Below are 27,975 nucleotides of genomic sequence, written 5' to 3'. Positions count from 1 at the left end.
TAAAATAATTAGGAAATAAAGATTTTTGAGTATTTCTTGCCTTTATTTTTAATGATTGCAATATTTAACAATCAGCTTACAAAAACACTGCAAATTACCAATTGGCTCTTGTGAGCCTATCTGAGCCAGCTCTGGCTGTCTATGCTCTACCTTCTGTGCATCTGATTCAGTAGGCCTAGTTTGAACTAGGAACTTTCATTTTAAAAAGTACCCCAAGGACAGTCTGGTGCAGATGGTCCTCTCATTAGATTTTGAGAAATCCTGATCTAGACTATATAACTTTAGAGGTAATTCTATTAAGATCTTTCAGTTAATTCTTATCTTTTAAATGAAACATTGTAAGGAGTCTGTTTGTTTAAGTAAACACTGAGTAAAATTTTTTAAGTGTGAAAACATCTAGTGCAGGCAAGGATATGGGACTTGCTCATTGGCCAAGGATATGGGATTGTAAACTGGAAAAACTGTCGAGCAATTTGGTGGAACCTGTTAGGGTTTAGACACTCCATGACCCCAAAATCTCATTTCTAGATATCTGCCCTGCAGTAGCAATACATGGTTACCTAAAACATTTCTAACATTGCTTATAATAGCAAAAAAACTCAGAGCATCTTTAATAGACAATAAGATACATACATTAGAGTATATCCACACAAAAGAATACTAGGCAGCCTTTATAAATCATGGAAGAGCTTTACATGTGCTGCCTTAGAAATATGTCCAGGGTACACTGTTAAGTGAAAAGCAACAACAACAACAGATGCAGATCTGCGGGAAATGTGATCTAATTCTTGTCCAAAAAAAAAAAAGAAAAAAGTACATATACACATATCTGATACATTAGTTTATCTTCCACATATAGAAATGCTGAGATAAGTTAATGAAAAGTTGGCAGACATAAGCAATAGTTGGGGTGGGGAGGAATTAGGTGAGAAAGGGAGGTATGATTGAAGAGAGTTTTATCAATTTTTTTCAATAGTAGGGGTATTACAAGGGATTTTCAACTTTTCTTTTTAATAATTTTCTATATTTTCCAAAAGAGGAAAAATAAAGTTCAGAAGAGAAGATTATTTTAAAGGGAAAATGTGCAGATACATCCAGAGTCCTCCAATCCTTTTTAGTATTTTAACTGAAAGCTCAAATATGAAGAAATAATTTCTTTGTTCTAATACTGGAATTTATTGCAATTCTGAAATCTAAACAGCTTTGGAAGGCTAACGTTTTCTCATTAAGTTTTGGCAGCAAAATCTGACTTGAATGAATGTGATGATATTTATGTTTTATTCCTTTTTGTGTGAATATTTAAACATTTGTTATAGAAACATTAGTGTATCTACTTAGGGATGGTGCCCCAGATTCACAAAGGTGATAGAGTACATGATTTATTCAGTTGAATACCTTTCAAAAATATTAAAAGCTCCTAATTCCAGACCACATCTGCCCCCAAGCATTTGCATAAAGGTTTGTGTCCCTATCCCCATCAAAGCATACCAGAGAAATTGGAAATGGGAGTCGGGGAGAGAAAAAAGGCGAGTTGGTAGATGACATGAGTATCACAGCCTTGAGAATAAAGAAGGAAAACTGAGGTAAAAGTGTATCTTTCCTGGAACCATATTTCTGACACATTTCTGGATCTCCCAGGGATGAGGCTTATTTCAGCAGGGCTGCTGTCTCTGGAGCTGAGAACCTGGAAACGCAATATGTGCTCTGGAATGAAAGATCATGGTAAGAACTAACATTATGGTCTATTCTGGAAAGGGGATTCAGATTGATGGCTGATGTACATGCCAGGGCCCTATTCAGGGAAGGCTAGGATGAGTGCTTAGATGGTGCTATTTATGTCTCCCTTCCACTGTAGAGACTCAGTTGCTTTTGGACGTCTATGTCAGCTGCGGTTGGAGGAGCAGTAACAATAACCTCCCTCCCATATTTGCAATTTCAAGGGAGATTCTTAAATATGGAAAGTATTCCAAAATACTCTAAAATACATAGGCTTAAATACCCTGGCCCATAGTATTGTGCACTTCGCAGTGGAGTGAGTAAAAGCAGGATTAATGTATCTCACTGGAAAGCAGGTAGGAGGAAGCTACTTGTGCAGATTGAGAGAAGACAACAGGGAAAGCAACAGGGAGCAATCTGGTCCAGTTTCCCACTCTCTCTGCAATTAGGTGTCAGAAGTCAGGAGCACTCTGATGCTTACACTGAAGTCAGAACAACCTGCTTTATAGTGGAATGAAATAATTTTAAGCACAGTTACCTTGCCACTGATCTCTGCTCCATCTTGTTCAAAATGAATTAGTAAGGGATTTTTCCTGCGCTCACAATTTCAAAGCTTTTTCTAATAGCTTCCTGGCAGTAGTCTTCTAAGAGGCAGAGATACAGCTGGAGTCACAGTGGAATCAGAATTCCTCTGGAGTCCTCTGTTTTCTTTTCCTCCTGCCATGATTACCATTCCTGGCTCTTCACTCTACTACTCTTTCAGTTGTGGTTAGGTAGGAACCCTTTGTATGGATACATGTGTATTTGTGTGAATACACAGATGCACACCCTGTGTTCAGGAATATCCACCTGTCTGGAACTAAGCTATGCAGAAACCACACCCAAGTGGATCACAGCCAGCATGGAATAATGCAAGAGGGCAAGGAAAAATCAAATCTGATGGTCACAAAGTCCAGGCTGCAGTGTCCCCATGTTTTTATTGTATTTTTTAATCCCCATTTTCCAGATGATCATGTTTTTATTTAAAAAGTTCCCCATAAGGGCTGCAAGCCAAAGTCTGTTTATGCTAACTGATAACATGAAACTCATCTAGATTCCATAACTAACTGATAATATGAAACTCATCTAGATTCTGTATCTAACACATAAATTTAGAACAGGAAGAAGGGTGCCTATATGATATCAATCCAGTAACTTGAAACATCTAAACTAGGTGTGATCTTGCCTGCTTTCCAATCCCCTCTCTCATGGCACTTAACTTTGTACTGGCTCACATTATTACAGTTATTGTTTTAACTGTACTTATGCTCACTGGACAGGGAACTCTATGAGGGCAGACTTTTGTTCTTACTCATCTTTTCCTCCATGTAGTGCGTTGTGTGAATTAAAATGAGTTGCAATGGTAGCTTGACAACAAAGGAAGCTACAGAAAATACAGAAGAACAGATAGGAGATGGCAATGAGCCCAGTTACATGGAAAAACTCTACGTACTCCTAAAAACTGAAAAGAAATCATAGCACAATCGTTGATATTCACTAGGCTATCTCAAAGTTATGAAGAAAAGGGAGAAGGGGATAAGGAGAACTAACATTCATTGCCAATCTGTTCTGTGTCAGGCACAGCTGTAGACATTTAACATGTACCACCTAATTTAACTTCCTAAGACATGTAATATACTCTATTTTTTTATTTTATATATATATATTTGAGATGGAGTCTTACTCTGTCACCCAGGCTGGAGTGCAGATATATATATATACAATTATATATACACACATATATATATACACACAATTATATATATATATATACACACACACACACACATATATGTGTGTGTATATATATATATATATTTATTTACTTATTTTGAGATGGAGTCTTACTCTGTCACCCAGGCTGCAGTGCAGTGGTGTGATGGCTCACTGCAACCTCTGCCTCCTGGGTTCAAACGATTTTCCTGCCTCAGTCTCTCTAGTAGCTGGGATTACAGGCACACGCCACGACAGCTGGCTAATTTTTGTATTTTTAGTAGAGACAGGGTTTCACCATGTTGGCCAGGCTGGTTTTGAACTCCCGACCTCAGGTGATCTGCCTGCTTCAGCCTCCTGAGATTACAGGCGTGAGCCACTGTGCCCAGCAAAGACACATAATATATTCTAAAATGATTTCTATCCAAGATGTTTTAACATTATAGTACTTAAAGGGTTAAAACCTTAGCATTCTGGAAAATTTGGCTATTGAAAACAATCATCCTCTGAGTGTTCTAACTAGAGCTTTATGATCTGATTTTACTAATATAATCCCCAAAGTTTGGAGATTAAACTTCTTAGAGCTTACATAAAGGAGAGTTGAAAATAGGATCTCCAGGCTGTATTCATTTAATTTAGAATGTAAATATTAAACACCCACTCTAAGGAAAGCAAAACTTTTGGCTATACTTCCAGGAACATACTAAATGTACAAAATGCAGGTGTACATACAGGGCTGTGAGAAAGGCATGGAAACAAGCCGAGAGAGACAGAGAGAGAGAGTGTGTGTGTGTGTGTGTTGTTTGTTGTTAATAATATCTGCTAGTTTTCCCATATGCGCCAAGAGCTTAATGACAGTAAGTGGATTATAGTTTGGAAGTCTTGACAATCCAAAGACAATCAGGGCGTTACATTTGGGAAGAGACCCTGACCTTCATTCTAAGAATATCAGTTCCAACTTCAATAGGTGAGTACACAGGATCTTCAATTTGAGAAATGAGTTATTGTTGGAGACTAATAAGCTAATGCCAGAAATTCTAAAAATGAGAGGAGAGCTTTCTTAAGATTCCCCTGGGCCAAAACATCGAGAAGAAATGTGGCAGCATTCAGCAACAATCTCAGCAGAATTTTCACTTCGGAACAAGATTTTGCTGAAAAAACTGGTCAAAAAAAGGGGGAGAGGGAAACCTGGAGGAATCCCCAATTCTCACTATTCTAATTTCCTTAAGGGCAGGAAGTTGGTCTTGCAGTTTATCTTTGTACAGCTGAACTATGAATAACAAAAACTGCTGTGGAGAACACGAAACACAGCTTAACTAGGAAACTTCTACTGGCAACGTGACACACTCAAAACAGTTCTGTGTCTAAAAATAATGAGAAACTACAACATGTTTGAAAAGTAACCACGTCCTTTTCATATTATGTGTAACTAGACAAAAGATTGTATTTAGGGAAATTTATCCTTTCATGAGGACTATAATGATAATAGCTAACATTTATTGACTACTTAACCAGGTACCTTTATTTATATAAAGGTATGGTACCTTTATGATACCACTATGATACCATTTTACAGATGAGGAGAGCAAAGAGAGGTTTAGAAACTCAGTGAGGGTAACAAAACTAGGATGTGCCATTACCAGTCTGCCTGGACTTAGAGTTTGGTCACCAAACCTGGTACCATACATACTATCACCTACATGGGAAATTCATTTCTAATTAGAGTACATCCTATTTCCTATGGAATATTAAGTTTTAGAAAATTTAAAAGTCTATACATTAAAAAAAAAGTCATTCTGGCCTTCCTAAGCTGCAATCCTAGCTCACTCTGGCCACCTACAGCCCCATACTTTCTTCATAAGGCTAGTAGCTTTTCCATGTACTCAAGCCCAAGACTGAGCGGCATTAGGAAATGAAAATCCAATCAGGTTACTGCTTGACTGAAGAGCATTCTGAGTGCTTTAGGAATCAAGTCCTAGCAAGGATCTTTATGGCTTGCTCCCCACCTTTGACCTCTCTTCTAATTTCTTGCCACTTTTCCCTATGCATTTCACATTCCAGCAATGTCAGATGACCCAAAGTTCTTTGTGTCTAAGATGCTGTTTCACTCCCGTGTCTCTGCATCTACTTTTACCTTTGTCTGGAACCTGTCTTCCCTCCTGCTCTGGCCTGGGAGCTCCTGATCACCCTTCCATAACCTGCTCCAGGTCCCACTTCTGGAAAGCCTTTCCCAGACTTCATACCTCTCCACTTTCAGGTGTACTTGTACGCTCCTGTCTCTCTGCAGACTTCAGATCCAGTATGCATTATTATTATTGCCTATAAACACACTCCTTTTGTGCTTGTCTCACCTACTAGAATACAATAAACTCCTACAGGCAGGAAGACCAGTATACCCAGCACTAGTATAGGCTTGACACTATGGTTGATATGGCATTTAATACAATTGATTGTTTTTGAAGGATTATTTTACAGCTTCACATTCTGTGTAATTTCCAAAACACCAAACAAACAAAAAAACAAAGTAAAGCAAACATTTTATGTAATCCCATAGAACTCACTCTAAAATCACAACCAATCTTTTCATACTAAGGAAGATCACAGTCTAAAACAGGGATGGTCCAATCTTTTGGCTTTCCTGGGCCACATTGGAAGAAGAATTGTCTTGGGCCACACATAAAATACACTAACACTAACAACAGCTGATGAGCTAAAAGAAAAAAAAAAAGAATCGCAAAAAACATCTCATAATGTTTTAAGAAAGTTTATGAATTTGTGTTGGGCCGCATTCAAAGCTGTCCTGTGGCCTGCAGCTTGGACAAGCTTGATCTAAAACATGCCCAGGTATGGCTTCAGGTTATACTCTCTCTGATACTCTACCACATTCCCACAACTTTTAGAAGATATTTTGCCTTCATTTCTGGTGCTTTATTAAAGAAAGATCCTAAGTTTCTCAATTCTCTAAAACATTCCCTGTGTGGAAAAATGCTCATATCCTTAAGCCAAACATCTCCCCACTTTTCAGTAGAATATAATAATTTCCTAGTAGCGTTACTCTGCTTCAGATTTACAATTTATATACTTTAAAATATCACCAATAGTTCTAAAACCACGAAATAAAATCTTCCCTGACAATGGCACCAAAAGCAGTGCTGTGATTATATATGTATGTGTATAATTGTGTGTTTGTTTATATATATAATATGTACATAACATATATATTTAATGCATTTTTGATAATTAGAAGATAAAATGATACAATTATTTTCCACTTCTAGGTGCATCTGGAGATAAGTATGAGATCACAATACAGAAGCTGCTGAAAGCAGAATACATTCCTATAGTAAATCAGGCATATAGAGATTCATATTCTTTTTTTGGCATGAGGTGTGAGTGGGAGTGCAGTACACTAACTGGAAGGTATTGAAGGAGTTAACAAAATGCTTCTATTTGTGGAATTTAAACATGTAATTATAAAGGCAATGTTATAACATTTTAAAGGAAAAAAAATCACCCAATTCTACCTTTCTTATTCATCAACCATTTCCTTTTTTTCTTGGGCTTGACAATCCTGGTAAGCATACATGAATTTTATATAGTCTGTATTTGATCTTATTGTTGGCTATTTTTGTTGTTATACCATTTATTTAACCAATGTCCTAGTGAGGGCCATTTGAGAACTTTCCAGTTTTTCATGTGCATGAATAACTGGGTAGATAGAGTAGCATTTTTAAGAAAAAAAATCTTTCTTTAGGACAAAAGCCTAGAACAAGACTTTAATACTATATATTAAACATACATGAAATGGTAAAAATGCTTTCCAAAACATCATACTAAATTTATAAAGCCTCCTAAAGTGCATCAGATTCATCCAAATGCTGGACAATTTAATATCCACCACTTCCCAATTAATAAATATAAAACAATATCTCATTGTTTTAGTGAGATTTGATATTTTCCCATGTTTTTACTTACTACTCTAAATAAAGCTTTAGGGACCTGATAGTATCTACTGAATGAATTACATGAGTGAAATTTTTGCTTACATTTTAATAATATTACAATAAGTTATATGAATTATAGCACTAGTAATCTTTCTACCCCATATAGCTTTTAGAAAAATTGTTTTTAAGAGAAAATAAAAAACTACTATTGAAAAGTTAAAATTTCTTATCTGTCTCTTACAGCAAAGAATAATTATATGTTTACATATTAAAATGTCAGTACTTTTACTATCCCTAAATTAAACATAAATTATAAAACAAAATTAACTCCTTATAAGAAATTATTACAGTGACATATTTTTAAAAACAAGCATATATCATGTGTTTTCTCTGGAGTATCAATGCAGTATCTGTTAGGGGTCCTTACAACGCTGAGGGGAATTAGATTGAAAAGTGAAGTACAGGGTTTTATAGAGGGTAGAGATTAGGGTTTGTGGGAACCTGTGCCAGTATGATGAGCTACTTTAGTTGTGGTGATCTGGAAAGGCCTGCTTGCCTTTTTTGAGGAAATTAAAGCTTTGTCAATACTTTGGAAGTCAGCAGTCTCAGAATCTGTCTGTTGTACTGAAACCAGCATGGTCAATTTTTAGAGCAGATAATCTCTGTCTTTGTTCCCCAAACACAAATATTATTTATTTCTTTGTTTTCAGCAAAACCTTCTCTCAGCACTATAGAGAGTTAACAGTTTAAGATTATGTTCTATTCCAAAAAATGAAAAGTTATTTGTGTATAACTCAAAGCATATTTTTAATCTAAAAATAAATTTTATTTCTAAGTTAGGTTCATAGGCTGGTCCATTTATATATATATAAATTTATATATATTTATTAGCATATTAATAAATATATTAATTGATAATATATTTGATTATAGTACATTTTCAATGACATAAAATCATTCTTTCAACACCCTTTTCCAGAGGGAGACTGCATTTACTGTCCTCGTTCTGACTGCTGGCAATCTATTGTCCTTTCTACCCCATGGGGCTCTCTTAGCAAAGGTCCTAAAGGGTATTTCATAGGCAGAGATGGACATCTACTTCCAAGCTTAGTTGCTGGAGAGATAGCTAATGTATTTGGAAAGGGAAATGTATCAGGTTATTTAGAAATATAATGTCAAATTAGAGAATTCAGGAGAATATATATAAGTCAGCAAGACATAGTAGAAAAGCAAACAAGACAAGGAGAAATCTACTTAATATTTACACCTGTGAACACAAGCGTGTGAACCCGAATGCAGTTGGAGTTTGACTAAATGCAGCAGCAGGAGTAACAAGCATTGATCTTGGTTGCCTTGGGAACAGGGCCCCTTCCTCATGCTAACGATCTATAGTAAGGAAAGGGGCATTTAAATAAAGTGCATAGCGATCACTGGTAGAGCAACAGGTGTCTAGGGGAGTGTTCAGCATTATCTAAAGGGTGGCTGGGGTCTGTGCCTTACAGCAGGGGACAATGGATGAGTTCATGAAGTGCCAGGTATGGATAGATAAGGAATCGACATGAGCCTGAGTGTATGAGAACCCCTTTGGTATTGCAGAACCTACAGACTCTCGGTGGCTTGCTCAGAGCAACATAAATATAAACAACCAGTACCTTCCTATGCTTTCCAACAGCGTTGCTTGGAATGATCAGCACTCCTAATAAGAGCAAGAGCAGGCTGATAAAACAATACACTAGAAGGCAAGAGAGCTCTATAGAGTCAGCGTAAAAGAAAACACAGTAGGATGCACAGGTGCATAACAGAAATGACTTCTAAAATAAAAGTCATTCCTTCAACAGTTCCAAATTAAAGGAAACAAAAGCTGTTGTCCCCTAGTGGGCAGAGGGTGTGGGCAATTCTTTTTAAGATGTAGATAATAGTTTGTGCATGTATTTTAAACAATATAGTACTAGAAGTTTTGCTTAGTTCCAACATTTCAAAACTTACCTCTAAAAGCACTAATATCCCCATAGTGTACCTGTAGTACAAAGTATTTACTTCCAGTCTCTCCTCCAACTCTGAATCCAACACCTAAAGATTTACAAAAAAGTTAATATATTAGAAATGAGCATCTAAAATGGAGTTAATCTCAAATTGCTGTTCTATGAAATCCAAAGGGAAATAACATATAACATATAAAATTATATTATATGAAAACTGAAATATACCAGACATTGACTGATAATTTCTAATATAATCTGTCATTATAATCTCCTCAAAACTATGATGAAATTCTATTCACAGTTCCCACTTCAGAACCAGAGTAATCACTTATACTTTAAGAGGACAATTCACTCATTTTGAAAAAAACAGAACAAAACAAAATTCTGTCTCTATTGATTATTTAAAAGACATACATAAATCCATTCTCCCATTTTGTTTTGTATATATTCATATTTATTTTATTTTATGATTGAATATAGGAAATAGACTTCTTAGGAGCATTTAAGTGGCATTACTTTTCTTCTGCTGTGAAAAGAGGTATCTACAAAAATGTCATTGAGGAAACCAGTTACCAACTAGATTACTGAAGTCCATTATCTCAGTGAATTTTTGGAATCCGAATATTCTTATTAGTCTTACTCTTAATAAAGCTTGCTAGTGAGCTTTAAAAAATCTACAGAGAAAATATTTACAGGGAGAAGTATACTTTTTTTTTTTTTTTTTTTTTTTACAAATCTCCTCTACCAATGTATGTCAACAAATCTATGACAGACCTCCCTGTTAGTTTCAAACTTGTTTGGTTGCAGCTGCCTCATATGGTGAGAATTCTGAGGCTCATTTGAAGTGCAAGAAATCAGACATCATTTAATGATGCTGGCAATGAGTAAGGGAGGAAAGAGAGGTGCATGTGTATCACGAGATCATCCATGAACCAGGACAGACCTATTCTGTAACAGACCCACACACACCCTTTAAGAAATATCCAGGTAATAAATGAGAGTCTGGTAGTACACTCACACATTGGAAGCTATGTACAATTTAGAGGTGCAGTCAGAAAGCCAGCTGAGGTCTGGCATCACATTAGATACCTAGGTTCCAGGACTGTAAAAAATTCTCTGCTGAAACAGCAATTTATTTAATTCCTAGCTCTCTTGGCTCATGAAATGTGTCTGCTGTCAAGAACCAATGTGCCTTAGGTCAAAGGTGGCTTGACGTATCCTTGGTTATTTTCTAATTTTATCTAAACTGTTGTGTGGGCAAACTACTTACCAAAGAGAGGCAGAAAAAGAGTAACTACCTAAATGAAACCTTTTCAATGCAAAAGAGGTAATGCAAGTACTTTTACTGTGAAGCAGCAATATAGAACACTGTCAACACTGGTTAGAAAGGACTATAATGAAAAGTACTTTGGAAACAGAAATTAAGCAGCTGAACATAAGACCACCCAAGAGGCTCTGACATACCTTTGGGGAGCCGGGTAGGGGGAGCATTTCTTGCCCAGGCATACAGAATATTGGCTTTATCTGTACAGGTTCCTTCATCACAAAACCTGAAGAAAATAAAAAGTAGTATAAATGAAGATTTAAATAGTGAAATGCATAAATTGCTCCCCATGGTGGGAGGTGATGGGGGAAGGTATTTGAAACCAAAGTACATCAATATATCATCATTGCATGATATTAGCTTTACGATCCTAATAAAGACTGGAGCAAAGAACTATTACTGTGTGAAAAAAAGCACATAAAAGAGGAAACTTTTTTTTTTTGCCTGATGTGAAACAATCCTGTGAGGGAGATATATAATTTTTACTTTGATATGTTCATATATGGAATGTACTCTATGTAATCAGGTAGAAAAGCAAGCATTACATAGACGGTCTCTATAAACCAAAGCAAATGCAGCAGAATTCTGGACTAAAAAAAGTGTCATACACATTTCCCCTTTGGTGATCACTGTTGTCAACAAATCTGGCCAAAGCAACAAACAGTGCCTACCATCAGTGGGGTGAGCAATACAAGTGTGTCCCTCTTAAGAGTTTTTTTTTTTTTTTTTTTTTTTTTGAGACGAAGTTTCACTCTTGTTGCCTAGGCTGGAGTGCAATGGCGCGATCTTGACTCACTGCAACCTCCACCTCCTGGGTTCAAGCGATTCTCCTGCCTCAGCCTCCTGAGTAGCTGGGATTACAGGTGCCCACCACCACGCCCGGCTAATTTTTTGTATTTTTAGTAGAGATGGGATTTCACCATGTTGGCCAGGCTAGTCTTGAACTCCTGATCTCAGATGATCCACCTGCCTCAGCCTCCCAAAGTGCTGGGATTACAGGTGTGAGCTACTGTGCCCAGCCTCTCTTAAGAGTTCTTGATCTTATATATGCATGACATTTTGAGTTTATGAATACTGGAATGCATTAATAAGTTGTATCATATTGTGCAAGTTACTTAATTTTTTTTTAAGTTACTGAATCTTACCAAGCCTTAGTTTTCTCTCATGGAAAACAGGGATAAGTACACTTACATCACAGAGTTATTCTGTAAATCAAATGAGACTTTATAAACTTCAAAGTACTATTCCAGGGCAATGCATTATTTAACAAAACTTCACTTTATCTGAAGATTCACTGTTGACAGAGAGTGTTGCAGGGTGAAAAGAGCACCCAGGCAGAAAGACAGATCTGGAGTTCAATTCTAGAACCACCCCTTAGCAGCTCTGTATCTTGGGCGTGTTTATAAGCCCTCAAAGGCCCAGTTCCTATATGGAAACCTCTGTGATAGGGCTGTTGTGGTGATGTGCATAAGGCACTCAGTGCGGTAACTCGGATATTTGGTAGATCCACATTAATAGATGGTAGTATGTCTGACTCCAAGCCACCATTTTTTTCCCATTACATCTCAGCTTTTTCTATTATTGAATTGGATTTAATCCAAACATTGTTAGGCTACATTTTTATGTTGATTTGTATATTTGTGTTTTGAAAACTGGGACCAAAAAAGGTGAGTCAGGTGTGTAGGCAGATCTGAAAAGCTCGAAGACTATAAAGGACAAGGACAAATACAGCATCTTGGGACGGAGGTTGGCTCACACAGAAAAAAATGTACACTGCCCCTGACCTAGATGGGAAGCAAAGGCAGACTGTGATAGATTCCTAAATAGGTTAGAAACTGAAGCCAGAAACACAGAAAACACCCACGTTGCACATATGAAAACCACTGGTAAGAAGTTGCTTCAGACCCAGAGGCAGGGACTCTTACCATGTTTTCTGCTTCTAGCCAGAAATGAGGTTGGAGGATAGGCAATGAGTGCAGACAACTGTATTATCTGTCTGAATTAAGGGGTGAGGGACCCAGAACCAGGAAGTCTTGATAAGGTTATACTTAGCAAAGTGATCTTGCTTCTATAAATCAGGCTGTAGAAAGAGACTGTGTAATGTGTAATATAAAAGACATCAACTAGTGGTTTCTTACTGTTCACTGTCAAATACAATATACTTATGATGACTGATCATTACCATGTGAGAATTGTACGTTGGAAGAAATGTCTGTGACATCCTTGTGCCAAGTGTGCTAAAAGGCTCAGGATGTTGGATGATGCCCAAAAGCAAAATTTTCCTTCCTGGCCTCAGCTATAATAGTTAAAGAAATGATATTGTCAAATGTGTTGAACTTTGTATATCACTGCTGTGAGCTACTAAAATTTAAAGATTTGGGTGGCAATTTTCACAGCTTTCAACAAAGACCATAAACATTACAAATGCCTATAACCAATGTGATGACAGTCTTAGGTTAAACAAGATAACTGTTTCCTCTGATATGGAAGTTGATTTTCAATGGATGACTAGAAAGAACCAGATTGAAATATAACAGAGAAAACTGGCTTAGTAACTTTTTCTAAGTTATACATTTGATTATGTCATTTGTTGGCTCAAAATCGTTCAAGTGCTTCCCAAAAATAAAATCAAAATAAAATCCAAACCTTGTAGCATAACACGTAAGACCTTTCATGATCTAGACATTGTCTCCAGACAACACCCCCTTTTTAATCCTGCCAAGTTGCTTCCAGTTTCCAATCTTCCTTATTTCCATTGCTCTCTTTGCCTGAAATATCCCATCCCAGCTGTCTGCCTGAAAAACTTTTATTCACTTTCTCCTTCAAGATCCAGTTCAAGCCTTCCTCCTCAGGAAAGTGTTCTCCGACCCCCACCCACCTCCCATTCCTTAACTATAGCACTCCTCATCCTAAGTGTCAGCTTACTTCTCTCTCTCCACCCAGACTGTGAGGACTTCGAGTACAAGTATGTAGGATAATATCTTCATGCTGAAGTCCCGGCATGAAACAAATGTTTGGTGAAACTTAACCTCTCGGTGAGTTTTTAACTTTCCATGTACAGACACTTAAAGAGCTGAATTAGCTTAAATTGTATTGCACTCTCAACTTCATGTTATAATATTTTATTGAAAAATTTAGATTAAAAATTTAAAATATAAACACCAATAAATTTGAATTATTGTTTGCCTAGTTTTTTGAACAAATCAGCTTATATAAGAACACTGCCAGCAGGTTGTAATTTAAAGTTGAATAAGCTCAGAGAGTTTAAGTAACTTCCAAAGGTCAAACAGCTAAACCATGACTTAAAGCTCTGGCTGTCACAGTCCCTTCTATCTCAACTCTTGACACTGATTTATGGGCAGAGAATGATATTATGTGGAGATAAGCTTTGATTACTACTGTCATCCTTGAACTAAGTTGCAATTTGTGCATGCAATTCTAAAATCAAATTTGAGATGAAATAAGTTGTTTGTGACATATTCACAAAGAGACAATGATTTTATATTTTATTCTCTTATCAGGTCTGGTAAATAAGAGCTTCAAAGCAAACATTGGTTTAATTTTTAAAACCCTGTGTTACAATAAAAAATATATTAAACTCAAGACTGAGTAAAGAATGACTCACTGGAGGACACTGGGGCATTGGAACTAATCCTAAAACTCAATGGGAGGACTAAGAGGAAAAACAAAAGGGCAAGAGAACTGAGTTCTATAACTGATGACATATCAGAGTGATAAATATTTCCATTTCCCATTTTAAATGAAAATGGAATCATATTTTCTCCATGTAAAATGACCAAAAAGAGAAAGATGGTATAGTATATTTTGGCTTCCCAAAAAAAAGGACCTATGGAAGTAGAGGGGATTTTTACTATTCTTACTAGTAAAGAGAGCCTTAAGGCTGGGAAGCAATGTAACTCTTGATCAATGGCTGTTGTAATTTCAGGCCTCATCAACCAGGTTTCTTTTTCTTATCATTCTAGCAGCTTCTCCTATAAGGCTCCTCCAGACTAAGTCGATTAAATTGTGGAAGGGTTCACATAGCTCCCTTGTGGTTTCTTAGTATTCATAGTAAAAATGATGAGAATTAACATTTGAAAATAAAACTAGTCTGGATTCTTGGACCTTTCCTATAGAACCTTTTTCACGTCTAATCCACGGGGAAACCATTCAGATGGCATGAATATTTTCTGACTGTGCCAAGCACTAAAAATGGTAGCTTGTCATTTCGAATTATCCAAATACAGCATGACTGACTGTTAAAGTACTCTCTGGTTGTATCTGTTAAAGGCTATTTAAAATCCAAGGTTACTCAGGGAAGATCAGAATTGATAACTCATTTCTTCTTTTGGCTAAAAAAAAAAATAATTGTCATACCCTCAAGTTAAGTCTGTATAGCCTTAAATTCCAATTTTAATGCATTACATATCTAACAGAACCACAACCAGGAAAACTGATCTAAAGTTAGAAAGTTTTTTTAAAGAAACACAACACAAAATCAATAGCATGAGGGGATGGTCCTTACCTTTCAAAATGCATTCAGTATGAGTCAGATATTCAAATACTATTACCTGTTCTATAAACCCATAGAATATTTTCCCAAATTCAGACAATCCTACGTGAACTTCAATGCAATGGACAGACATTAATATAGTAATTAGAATGATACATAATGAAAAAGCAAATTAGAATGGTGATTAAGAAATATCAGCCTGATAAATAGCATCACAGAAACTACCCACTGTTCCTTTGCTCCAATAAGGTTAGACAGGCAGTAAGTCCATAAAAGCAGAGTGTGTGTCTGTTTTATTCATACCAAATTCTCCATGCCCAACAAAGTGCTTGGCACATAGTGAATGATTAATATATACTTTATCAATAAATGAATAAAAATAATAGCTATCCCTTCTACATGCCAGACACTACACCAAACACATTACTTATATTACCTCATCTACCCTTCATGATGGCCCAATCAAGCTGCCAATGATTAGTAGCCCAATTTTACAGATGAGAAAACAGACCAATACAGGTTACATCATTTAACCAATGTTTATTACCACTACCAAGTAGCAGAGCTGAGATTTGAAACCAAGATGTTCCGATTTCACAGTTCTGGATCTGTGCTAAATACAATGCTGCATTATAATATTGCTACTCTATTTAACATAAAGTACTAGTCTTGTGAGGAAAAATGCATTTTTTTCTGTTGAAACAGTCAAAAGGGTTCCAACTATAACATTCTATTTTATTAAAGTTGACACTAGTCTACAAAGAATTGGGCAATTTCTAAGGAACTCCTATTAACACCTTTAATCCAAGTACCTTAATATTATTAGCCAAGGAACATACTCATTGGTGACTGGAAGTTAGAATCAGAGACCAACTGTGTTTTAAAAATTGATCCGTTATACTATCCCAATATGCGATATGATAGGAATCTATTACAATATTAAAGTGGAAAAAGGGAATGGATGCTATTAATTTTAGCCTATCAGTAATTTATGTCTAAACATTGCTACTGCACTCAATGACACATTTTACAGTGCTTAAAACAAGAGACAGTGTAGATTTGGGAGATTCTGTTATTTTTATTTATACTGACAAGGATGTTACATATATTTAGCTTTAGAAGTTTCCTACGGCAGAAAAAACAAAGAGAGGATTGCAGAAGACACACTGAATCCTGCTGTATATAGTGTATGGATGACAGGGGCCAGGATATGGAACAGGGGCATAAAGACAGCATATGCAAATACTGTTCTCAACCAAAGACTCATTATCACTGGGAGGGAGGCAACAAAGCTGTGGACTTATTTGGAAAATAACATCACCTTTAAAAAACAGTCATTTAAATAAGTACCCAAGCAGAGTATCTCTCATACAGGCATATATATATATATAATGTTTTATCTCCTTTTTCTTCTCATCAGCAGCTATAACCCTGTGGAGATAGCGGCATTTAAAAAGACACAGCAGGTGGTTAATAAATAGAAGCAGTTGAAAGGGATTTTAAGCTAAAGCTTCATAAGATGGTAAAGCATTACTGCTTTAGCTTGAGAATGATTCCCAGTTAGAACAGCTGGAAATAGCCTCATTTAACCAGCTTGGATTTTTTTTCATCAAAAAACATCAAACAACCTGTAGAAGCCATCTTTGGTTTGTTAAGATTAGTTGGTCCTAAGTGTCATTAGAAATAGCTTTAAAATCAAATATTAATAAGAAGAACTAAAAATAATTTTAGCTATGCATAGAAGATCACACCAAAGTATAAGACTGGATACATAAGAAGCCCACTCGTTTTAATCATCCAATATTTTAAACACAAAATCTTGGGGTTTGCAATCCTAAATTGCTTTAAACCCCATGTCCTGTGCTCAGCAGAATAAAAAATGCACAAGCCTACAATCTCATATTTAAAAAAGAGAGCACTCCAGAATTACCCCAAATGCCAACACAATTTGTATAAACAAAATATTATGATTTTCAAAGCCTGAAACTCTAAGTAGCTAATCACTTATCATTTAAAAAACTGATTGTTAAGAGTAAAAACAGAATGAAGTAATTCATAGAATAGATGAATACAATATTTAAATTTCCAAGATATCCTCAAAATTTACTATTTAAGTAAATTTAAATTTACTTACTTTAAATTAAACTGGGTAATTTAAATATAAAAATTTACTTAAATAGTAAATTTAAGCACCTTCATTTCATTTCATTACTGACTCTAACAACTTCAAAAGAGCATCTGCTCACTTAGAGCTTAGTTTAGGCTCATATTCAGCTAATAAATCTAGGGAACTTAGAATTGTCATGCTTTGAATTAAGTCTATAGAGCACAAATAAAGTGCAACAAATCATGCCATTGATATGCTTGCTCTAATCTTGGTGCTATTATTTTCTTTTGGTCCCTAGATAGGGTTAATTGTTTTCCTCCTCCAAACGCCTGGGAAGAAGGCATTGGGGTTACATCTGACAGGTACTGTCACTTTCTTTACATGGGTCAGCAGAGCTGCTGCTTTTCCATCAGCTGGTCCTTTTTGCATCCTCTAGAGGTATGTTAATTTGGAATTGAGCACTAGGCCCACTCTAACTATAAAGGGACCACCCTACAGTATATTAAAAGGTTCAAATCAACGTATGCAATTTAAATGCACATGCATATAATTAACTAGACTGCCAATGTGAGCTGCTAATTTGGAATGAGTCACAAAAGGCTAGAATGTGTGCAGAGGAAAAAAACTTTAAAATTAAAATCACTATATAATGAAAATTGCTGTGTCTACTATTTTTATATAAACTTAATATAACTGTAAATATATTTTAATGAACAGTAGAAAGAGGCAATTACAAAGAGCAAAGGAGGGCAGCACAGCAGTGAAACATCAGAATAGCTCTTTGCCTTCATATTAAAAATGCTTCCTGAAGATAGAAGATGAATTATAACTTCATAATTTCAGGGGAAACATGTTTTCTATATTAAAGACACCTATTTGCCAACCTGCTCGCAATGAAAATGGAACACTAAAGTGTAAACAGGAGGAAATCCTAGCTAACAAACAGAAAAGAGGAAATCCGAGTTTGACATTTTGATGTTAAAATAGCTTTTTCTTCTTTCCTTAAAACAGCTTTGTATTTCCTTATAAGTTTCCCTAGAGTGTGAATGACTTCTGGTTATTTTTAAGCATCAAAACTGTTATAGGTATCATCCCCAAAATATATGTGAAAGTTTAGGAGTCTTCATTTAAGTGCTGTCTATGTCTTAGAATAATTGAAGAATAGATTTGCAACTATAAAATGAGTGTGATCAATTCCATGACTCAAAAAATTTTAGAAAAATAATGCAAGACTTTTGACACTGATAGATTTTTGTTGTGAGTACTATAATTCAGATGACAGGATAAGATGTTAAACAGCTGGAAAATATCCACTGACTATCTTCAGGGCTGAGCCTGTGAGGCACTGGGGGTGGGGAGTGAAAGATGTTTCTGTGAAGCAACTGAAAGTTCTGGCTGTGAAATATCCTGTGAGCTCTAATTCTTTAAAGTATAGATTTTGCCAAATATTGGAAGATAAATAATGTATACCATATTTACATAAGAATATAAGGCCTGTGGCTGGGTGTGGTGGCTCATACCTATAATCCCAGCGCTTTGGGAGGCCAAGGTGGGTGGATCACTTGAGGTCAGGGGGCTTGAGACCAGCCTGGCCAACATGGCAAAACCCCATCTCTACTAAAAATACAAAAATTAGTTGGGCATGGTGGCACGCGCCTGTAGTCCCAACTACTGAGGAGGCTGAGGCAGGAGAATTGCTTGAACCCAGGAGGTGGAGGTTGCAGTGAGCTGAGATCGCACCACTGCACTAGAACCTGGGTGAGTGAGTGAGACTCAGTCAAAAAAATAAAATAAAATAAATATATTATATACAATATGTATCATATATTATATACAAATATACATATAAATATGTATTATAATCTTTATATATATAAAGGAATATATACATAAAAAGGCCTGATTGTGGAAGTCAGAGTCATTAGAACAGTTTTACTTAATGTATGTCTTCTAGTTCACATATTGAAAAGATCTTACTTTTAAATGTTAGACTTAAACGCGTTGGGCTTGGTTAAAAGATGATGAATAACAGCACCAATTGTCCTTGTTTTATGATTATAAATTCAATCATAACAAATCTACAAATTAAGTGGGGCTATGGGATACAAGGCAAATATTTTAAAATCCATTTAAAATGATATGGGTATAGTGTTATTAAGAATTGTAATTACTCAATGATGCAACTGACTGGCAAAACACAGTGAGCTGCTTGCTTGAGGTGAGTCAAGCAGTGCACACACTTCCAACTCCTAGAAATAATGCTTTTCCAATCAGACTCAGCATTTGCATGCAATTTATATTCATAGAATTATGGAATTTTAGAGCATAGAGAGGCTTTATAAATGGCCTAGTATAAGTCTTTTGCTAAAATGAAGACAAGAACTCCATCTCAGATGGGCTAAATAACCTATCCAGGGCATCCAGCAAGTTAGTTCACTGCTCTTTCCTTCTACTATGTTGACTTTCAAGTAATAATTTTAGCAAAATAATATATGTAGCAATTACTCTACTCAAAATTTCTGTTTTCACTTTCATTTATATTTTTCTTTGAAACTTCTTATTCCCCAATGTGGAAGATTTTTGGTCAGTATATCTTATAGATTTAATTTCAGAATAGTTTATTTAAGAATACTAATAAATATTTTAAAGGGGCCAAAATGAGGTGTTTGTTTTATTCCCTTAACATGGGAACAATGAGCTATGCTTGGCTCATTTTAGATAATTTTTTCTAACAATTAGAATTGGAATAGCATTTAAGTGTTGTGTTATTTTCTCACTCATTCCCTTAAACCAAGGTGCAGCAAAAGCAGACTTTAAAAGCTTACATTCCTTCTAGCTATTTTCAATGAGTCCAATTCAAAGGTAAATATTGGTAATTTCAGAAGAAATAGTTTTAAAGCATAAAAACCAAAGGATGCGATTTACTGAATAAGATTCAGGAAAAGCTGTCACAGAATAATCTTTTAATCCCAGAATTTTATTTACAAAAATTTACTGAAGAGTATAAACGGGAATGTTGATATTGAAGGGTATTTACTGTGATTTGCTGACTCCGTTTTTACATAAACCCAGTCACATAGGTTGGGTTCCTATGTGATATGTTCCTTTCATCAAATAACTTAAGCCTATTAACAAATGCTTTGATGGTACTTGGTCCATGGAGATTTCCACTAATTGCCCTGTGCTTTTAACAGTTCCAAATACACATTATATTGTTTATTATAAAAACGACAAGAGAGCAGTTGCTGCTTGACTCACATCAGGCTAATGAATGTTAGGATGCACAGAGAAAGGTCCATCAGTCTACATGACTATGTAAGGACAGGACCTCAAAACAGATTCCTCAGTGCAAAGCAAAGCACACCAGTCATTCTGGACTATTAAATGTGTGACAGTGATTCTGGGTCTACGTGAAAATAAGAAGCTTAAAAAGTGTGGCTATTTTCAGAGTTCAGTGATCTTCAAGAATGCCAAAGAACAAAATGAGAGGGACAATCTCAAACCATAATTATGCTGTAAACTTATGGGGGTAGAAAACATCTTATTTTTCCTAGAACCTCCCAAGCATCTGCTACAGCTCTGGCATATGACAGGCATTTAATAGAGGTTTACTGATTGTTTATGGCATGATATTAAGACTCACCATAGTGATTCAAATACTTTCTAATAATATCTAATTGAATTAATAATTACTTGAACAAATAGAAGGCAGTGTGGTAAAATGAAAATAACTGGGTTTGGAATCAGACAAGCTAGGGTTCAATCTTTATCTTGCACCAGTTTTGTTACTACCGTAAACAACTTACTGAATCACTTTGAGCTTCAGGCTTCTTGTCTGTAAAGTGGAAATAACAATATTTGCTTTGCAGAGACATTAGGATAAAATGAAATGGCAAGCCTACATCACCAGTCACAGTGTCTGGAGAAAGAGTGCTCAATAAACAGAACCATGATGCTCTTCGGGTAGAATAATGAACCTTAAAAAATTAATATCAGAGTATCAATAATCTAAATTTTCAGACTTTCTTTACAAACCTTCTGCACCTGGACATATACTGTATAACAATATACATATATTTAATCTGTTTTATTTTAGATTCCAGGGGAACATGTTACATGGTATATTGTGTGATGCTGGAGTTTGGGCATCTATTGAACCCATCACTCAAATAGTTAACATAGTATCCAACTGGTAGTTTTTCAACTCTTGCTCCCTTCTCTCCCAGCCTCTTTTGGGGTCCTGGTTTCTACTATTTCCATCTTTATGTCCATGAGACATATATTTATTAAGTCAGTGACAAAGGCTGATAGATATGCTCTATAGCAGACTAAATAACTGTGATAAACCATGATAACCACGTGATGACAATGAACAATGTTGTTTTTCTTAAAATGTTCTGCCTATTTATTAACTAGTTGTAAAATACTTGCACAGATAACACTTTGCACTTGTAAAACACATTTTCTACACCCTTCTATACTGTAAACCCATTATCCTTACCAGTAACTTCCAGTGGATGAAGGCATATTGCATCCAAAAAGTAACATATGATGGACAGTATCCATGCTGGCTCGAGGCTTGAAGTCAACTGTTATGAGAAAATAATACATGTATGTGAATACAAGTTACACTTCTGTGCACCAAAGTCATAAAATACATCTTTGAACAGTTCAAATACCTGTATAACAAAGATGTTTTGATGTTCTTGTGATCAGATGCCCTGTCTGTATAAATTATCTTGTTAAGGATAAGCATGACTTGATAATTTGATTAAGAGTAAAAAGGAAAAATAAGGCTGAATATCACACCCACATACACACACACACACATTTTTAAAATGGAAGACCTCTTTTAAAGTGGTGAGGGCATTATATGGGTATTAAATGAAATCTGCAGGCTATGTATTCACAGTATATTTCCTTTCAGACTTCAGTACAGTGCTGAGTATCATAAAACACTGCTCAACATTGTAGTGAAAAAGAAGCCACAGTGAGTGGTCAAAATATGAACACAAAAATTCATAACACAAATTTATGACCATCTTAGAATAACAACAGTACTATAGTCACTGGGATGTATATGAAGAAGCAATTTACCAGGAAAGAAAAATAAAAGTGGAAAATGTATCTTTACAAAAATACAAAAGACATAAAATTACTGTCCTCAATAAGCATGGTATACTTGTTAAAAGATATTAGAAGTTATGCAATGACATTTCTCATTTTCTCCTAATAATAGTTGTTGAAAGACATTAAAATAAACAAGTGCATAATTAAAAGAGAAAAAATTAAAAATAAATTATATTATTATCTATGAACTCCCTTTCCTAGTGTGGGTTTGGCTCATCCTTTTGCGTTCTCATCAAAATGCTGTCCAGTATGAAGTAGCTGTTTACAAGTCACCTTTGCACATAAAATGCTAAATAGCCCCATAATGATCTTAAATCTCAGGTGTGTGCAAAAATGCATCTTTCAGCTATTTTGGTCTGTTTGATAAAATTAAGAAAACATCACTTATTGCTAAAATGTGTATGTGAGACATGAGTACTTATAAAACAAAAAAATGTTCTACATCAAACTATAGCACCATGACTCGCAGTGTGTCTGATCAAAAACATAGCACTATGTGCCAAACCTACTGTGTGCCATCTTGGCTTATAACTTTCAGAGGAGACAAACCTTTCTTTTACTGCAATGAAAATAAGAACTTGAAGCCTAAAAATCAAATCTTGAAGTTTTCATGTCATCATTTAAAATATTAATGAAGAGAGAATGGCCAGAAAATGGACTTGCTATAACTTGACGCTTGGTTTTCTATTACCAAAGAATATAGTAAGCATAACGGATGGAAGAAGATGCTTTGGAAGGAAAGAATCACTTGGGAGTTACAGCCGTTCACAATTCATAGAAAGTCCCTATCATCATGAAGCCGAAGTTTGTTAGTAAGAGAAACAGAAGAAAGAAGAAGGATTCTATATCTATAGACCACTGTCAGGTTGAGTGCAGGATTTCCTTCCTTCCTTCCAGAATCCTACCAGGGATCCTTCCTGGGGCAGAAAGAAAATGGAAAAAGTCCTGAGGTAGGAGTACTGGTCTTTTATTCACCTTGATTTTATTTTGGTATGTGATACGATTTTTAATCTTATATTCATTTTTATTAAACTGTTTATACTACTTTATGAACTTCTATAACTGTTCTCTAATTGTATCATCCTCCTCCCCCTCCCACGTTTTTAAAAAAATATTCCCTCTGCCAATGCATGAGAGGTTATCTGACCCCTATGCTTTTTCAGAACCTATGTAGATGATTACATGACTTCCTCCCCTCAGAAGATCTTATTATGGGTGGATAAATTTCCTATGACTGAATCATTCTTGGAATTTTGGTAATATGCCAACATGCCCAAGTGCAGTTTATTCCAAGAATTAAATGGTTGGATGCAAAATAATGTTTCAAGCACCCGCTAAAAATTCAGGTGGAAGTATCCAGCAGAGAGTCAGAATTCTGTGACTCTTGTCCTAGAAAGAGGTCAGAGAATTACATATTTGGGAAACATTCAAAAATTGAACCCTGAAGCTGCGAGGATGGATGAAAGTACCAGAAAGGGTAGTGGGAATCATACAGAAGGCTCAAGACAGAGTTTTGGAAAAAGCCCAGGGCTGTCAGGGTATGTTTAGGAGACACCAACAGTATCTTTTTTATACTAATGCAATGTATATGCTGCTGTTAAACAAGGCAAAGACATTTCTGGAAAAAGAAGGAGCTATTAGTAATTTTAAAAAATGAAATATTAATAAGCAAAAGATTCAGGTAAGGGCAGGGAAGAGAGCTGTTGGTAAGGGAATAGATCATAAAGACAACAACATATAATCTCTGTAGCTTTTCATTAGGAAAGAATTTGCCTGGGCCCTTGCTTATGTAAGAGACTCTTCTAACTGTCCTTTGTAAAGTAAACGGGGCAAATCTTAATTAATCAAAGTATAAATTCTCTAACTATTCTCTGATTTTTTCTCCTTCTGACATACATTTTTTCCTGACATACATTTTAAGTACCGCTTATTTATTTGCTCTACTTTGAACTCTAACTAGGTATGTGTTTAATTTTTGCTTCTAAAATGAGAAACAACTGTCTTTAAGTGGTAAAAAAGAAAATTCTTCAGAGTTTCCTTTCACAAAAACAGATTCTCACTGACTCACATATTTCTCCAGAAACTCCAGATCTAATTTAAATGCTAAGTATATTAGAAGTACACAGCAAAAACAAGCAACTAACCATCTTTTTTCATATCCTAAAGAAAAAGTATAATATCTAAATATTTATATAATTATAGCTCAAAGTACAATTCATTGCAAGTTGAAATGAAAACTACTTCCAGCAAAAGGAATGTCAAATCAAAATGTAAATCTAAAACAAACAGTAGATGCCTTAAAATAAAGCAGTACTTGGACAATTTCACTGAAGGGCTGCTGCCAGTAGTGAAGAGTGGCAGGCTGGGAAAAGATTAGTCTGACAGGTTCATTTCAGGGGTTTTCTCCATTCCTGCTGATTATGCCTGGCTTTGCAAAATAAGACCCCACCCCTAGTGAATTCTAGGTCTGCTGGGCACAAGACACACATAAGACTATGCAGGAGATGTCAACACAACACAATACAGAATATGGAAAAATACTTTAGAATAACATCTTAAAAAGAAATGTCTCTTTTCTTTTTCACCCATCATACACCAAAGAAATAAAGGATCCAAGGGGAAGAGAGCTAGAGGATAATAATGGAAACAACTGCATTTCAGTGTGCGATTCTGACAGGCAGAATAAACAAAGACAGCCTTGGGATGGTGAGAAACAGTGCAAAACACAGCCTCAAGAGAATGCAAAGGAATATTATATCCGATAAGATTAAAAGTGCCACTGACTCTTCTAACTCAATATTAAGATGACAGTTGCTTAAGTGGAAATGGTACTTCGGTCTCAATGGGAGCTAACAGTTCAGATTGCCTGATGTATGAGATCAGCGAACATTTTATAGGTGAGTAAGTCCTGGGAATGAAATACCTTTGAAGGACTAAGACTCCAAAAAAGTGACTCACACACAGTAATTACAGGAAATCTGATGACACTGAAAGCACACAGGTTGGAGGATTTCTCAAAGGATAATGTCGTCTGAAACGAAAGACCTGAAACTATGTGTGTGGATGACATGTTGAAAAGGAGATGTCTAGGTCTAAATCCTGGAGTTCTAAGCAAAATTTCTCCTCATTGCATGGGGTTGTTTGGGATTTATGGGCTTTTTTAGCTAACATCAGACTATAATCAGGGCCACAAAATTCTCTAAGAACGTGACCTGGGGGAGAATGTCATTTAGTTCTCCATTTTTCCCTTCTAAGTAGATATCCAAGTCTGCATGTCAAATTTTGATTCTTCCGCCAGACTTAGGACATAAAAGATTCTGAAGAACACACATAACCAAGTAGAGAAACCAGCAATTTTGGAGATATTCATGTATATATAACCAGCTCTAAATTACCACTGGAAATGGCAGGAACAATTCTTTTTAGCCAAAAAATATTCAGTAGAGGAGTACTACAGAGCATAGATAATTAACCTATTGAATAAAAAAGAACCGACTTGCAAGTTTGGATCTGAAGAACTTTGGCATTCTAGAATTGTTGCCTGTATATATTAGGGATAACCATTGTTAACTTTCTTTTTTCCTCCCAATGTAATCGTGTTATACACTGTAAATAGCTTAGTTTGCATACCATGGGTATTTTTACATGTTATTGAACAATTTTCTTAAGCAGCCATTTTTAGCCTGGGCTTTAAATTATTACCTATGGAACTTGGTAAAAATACAAGTGCCTAGAGTCAATCTAGATCAGTCCCTTCTCGCCTTCCCCATCAACATCTCAGTCAAATCTCCAGTGGTTATTCCCAGGTAAGTATATCTTTTAAAGGTTTCACAGGCGAATTACCAGTAATTCTGACTATAGTCCCCATTTATAGTGACTGAATATACTCTATTATGTGAGCATAGTTTGAGTTTAACCAACTCATCTTAGTTAAATTGGGATTGTATTGCTCCTTTAAATGTACAGGACAAACAGCAAAAGCAGGTTTCTTTTAAAATAAATTCATAAAGAATTTCTGAAGATAAAAATTAGTTGATATTTTAGAATTATTTTATTCAAGGAGACCACTGGAAGGAACTCTGTATTATATCATGTGAGTTTAGCTGTATCACCTAAAATCATTTTAGTGCTGAGATCTGAGGCAGGCATAGGAAGCCTCTAGTGATTGTGTTCCTATCTATGATAAAGAGTCAGTATTCTAAGACTGTTTGTATTTTCAAGCCATATTTAATATTGAGAGAATTGGGAAGGTGTGAGGTTCAAGAAAATATAATATAAAAGATATGTCATGAATAAAAAAAATTACAAACCCTAAAATCTTACTATCAACATTTCTTTATTTCCAAAAAAATAATGATTATGCTTCAAAAACTGTTCAAAGTAAAGACAGTAATGCTCTAAATTGCAATTTAAGTTTAGGATACAATCAACCTTAACGTTCATAATCTTGCAGTTGAGCCAAAAAGGTACAGAGAAATGTAAAGCTCACAGCATCATAGTCTATTTTCCAGCATGTTAAAAACCCACCACAATGGCATATTACATTATCTCCTGCAAGTTTTCCCCATAACCATGAAGCAATTCTGTACTAAAACAAAGACCTTTTCCTGGAACATTTTTAATCAGAAAGCTTAATAGTGAAATTGTCATTAACTCCTGCTAGTATGGACAATGATGTACCATTGGTAAAGAGTGCTTATGGTGGTTTATGAGGACTTTAAGCTGCTGCCACCAAATTAACTAAGAAATAAGACACCTGAGCAAACCTATATATTGAACATCAATTTCAAATAAAACAATCCTCACCTCTGAATAAAGAAATTTCAACACACAACACAAAAACTAAATTTCTAGATGATATCTCTTTTAAAATTAAACTCTATGATATATATCAAACAATCAATAGACTTCATCAGCCAAGCTATGCAAGATAAAACAGCATAAGCTTTACTAAGCCCTGTTTTTGTAATGTCATTCCTATAATAGTCCACTATTAACTTCCTACAGAATCAAACCCATACCCTTAGCCTTTTAAGGCTATGCATAACATTGTGCCAGTCCTCTAGCTCACTACATTTCCAATATGGCAACCTTTACATCCACTCCTCATTCTCATTAGGCAACTCCCTCACTTAATAATCACAACTACTAACATTTACTGAGGGCTTTCCATGTGCCAGGCACTCATTTACTTCTCAATGACCCTATGAGTCTGGTTCTTTGTCCTCCCAAATAGATGAGCCTTCAGGAAAGAGAAGTGAAGTAATTTGTCCCCTAGTAGTATAGCTAGAAAGTGGTGAGGCTGGGTTCTGAATGTGGAGTGTTCTGGCTCAGAGCTTGCTCTTTTAACCACTATATGATACTGTCTCTCATACTTGTGCCCAGTGTGTTTGGGCTCATACTGTGGGCCACTAAAATATTCACCCCTTTGCATATTCAAATAGGTCATCTTCAGAGGTCCAGATGAAATCTTGCATACCTTTATCATGAAATTTTCTCTGACTAGA

The 27,975-nt window shown here is 35.7% G+C and overlaps 1 protein-coding gene across 16 annotated transcripts in view; it reads right to left on the bottom strand.

The window, feature by feature from the left end:
* PAM (peptidylglycine alpha-amidating monooxygenase) overlaps nt 1-27,975 on the bottom strand; it is a 277,732-nt gene that overhangs the window by 95,107 nt on the left and 154,650 nt on the right. For all 16 annotated transcript variants that reach the window (XM_004042318.5, XM_055387323.2, XM_055387319.2 and 13 more), the window contains 3 exons: nt 21,840-21,927; nt 10,859-10,944; nt 9,399-9,482 (listed from right to left, as the gene is read on the bottom strand). In XM_004042318.5, the coding sequence (XP_004042366.1) occupies nt 9,399-9,482; nt 10,859-10,944; nt 21,840-21,927 (258 nt within the window). The remainder of the gene's footprint in view (nt 1-9,398; nt 9,483-10,858; nt 10,945-21,839; nt 21,928-27,975) is intronic.

Source organism: Gorilla gorilla, chromosome 4 (assembly GCF_029281585.2).
Source record: "Gorilla gorilla gorilla isolate KB3781 chromosome 4, NHGRI_mGorGor1-v2.1_pri, whole genome shotgun sequence".
Lineage (NCBI taxonomy): Eukaryota > Metazoa > Chordata > Mammalia > Primates > Hominidae > Gorilla > Gorilla gorilla.
This window is presented reverse-complemented; position numbering and strand designations above follow the sequence as displayed.